At 30.3% G+C, this 998-nt stretch overlaps 1 protein-coding gene across 1 annotated transcript; it reads right to left on the reverse strand.

Annotated features, from left to right (window-relative positions):
* Positions 1–27: 27 nt before the first annotated feature.
* On the reverse strand, positions 28–461 carry LOC112451869 (transcription factor Adf-1-like). Its single transcript, XM_025011774.1, has 2 exons — positions 263–461; positions 28–194 (listed from the first exon to the last, which is right to left on the reverse strand). Exons 1-2 carry the CDS (start codon positions 459–461, stop codon positions 28–30), a joined length of 366 nt encoding a protein of 121 aa, XP_024867542.1.
* Positions 462–998: the final 537 nt, after the last annotated feature.

Raw genomic sequence — 998 nt, forward strand, 5'->3', positions numbered from 1 at the left:
CATATATATATTACTCTGATTTTAAACTTACTTTCTTCGTTTAATATAATTTTTTAGAAATATCATGTTCTGATAAAGAGAAAATACTGATCGATGACTTGCTTTACTGCCACCTCGACTTTCTATTTCTTGAAGACGTTGTTCTTTGGTAAAACGTTCACGCAAGCGTAGCCAACGAGTTTGGCAAATATCAACTACAATAAATATACATATATAAATATAAATTTAGAAAATTATTAAATTAAATAATAAAATATTTTACCTGACATATTCATAACTGACGAGATTTCATGCCATGAATTCTCTTTCAATTTGGTATCTTTATATTCCTTTAAAGATGCATCGTACAGATGAGGGTATCCCCTGACTGCATCAATTAGTAGTTCATCACTTGTTTTTTCTTCAAATTGGACTTGATTATCCATATTTTCTTCAAATTGGACTTGACAATCCACATTCATATCATGTAATAAATTATGTGAATATGAGTGTTCCATTTTAATTAAAAAAAGTAGTGCAACAATTATTTTTTTAGGCAATAACCTGTATAACCTATAAAATTCATTTAACATTTAAGTTATCTAATTAATCTGCATATGTAATCACTATATTATTTAATATAAAACAAACTTACTTCTTCGTTTTATGTCTGCAGAAAGATTATAATATAAAAACTCATAATTAACATTTCCTTGTGATTTCAAGACAGAAAATCGAAGTGCAATATATGGGTAAACAGTCTAGTAACTTTTGTGTGATTGGTTACGATAAGACCTTAGACCTTAAACTTAAAAAATTTCATCCTTAATGTTCTAAGTTTAAATTTCAAAATGGCTGCTTAAGTTCTCGACTGTGATTGGTCGATTCGGTTATTGCTTAAGTTTATGGACTTAAGTTTTTTTGTGTGCCATGGCCCTTACTCTTGAGCGGGATCGCCCAGGCGTACTTGCTCAGCACATCGATGACCGTCAGAATGTAATTGTGACCCGCGTTTGCAT

The sequence above is a fragment of the Temnothorax curvispinosus genome, unplaced genomic scaffold (genome assembly GCF_003070985.1).
Source record: "Temnothorax curvispinosus isolate PA1 unplaced genomic scaffold, ASM307098v1 QBEX01002714.1, whole genome shotgun sequence".
Lineage (NCBI taxonomy): Eukaryota > Metazoa > Arthropoda > Insecta > Hymenoptera > Formicidae > Temnothorax > Temnothorax curvispinosus.

Bases quoted from the DNA above. Each gene is read 5' to 3' on its own strand.
- LOC112451869 (XM_025011774.1), bottom strand. From the start codon at position 461: ATGAATGTGGATTGTCAAGTCCAATTTGAAGAAAATATGGATAATCAA. The intron at 195-262 runs GTAAAATATTTT...TATTTATTGTAG, and splicing joins GTCAGTTATGAATATGTCAG to TTGATATTTGCCAAACTCGT.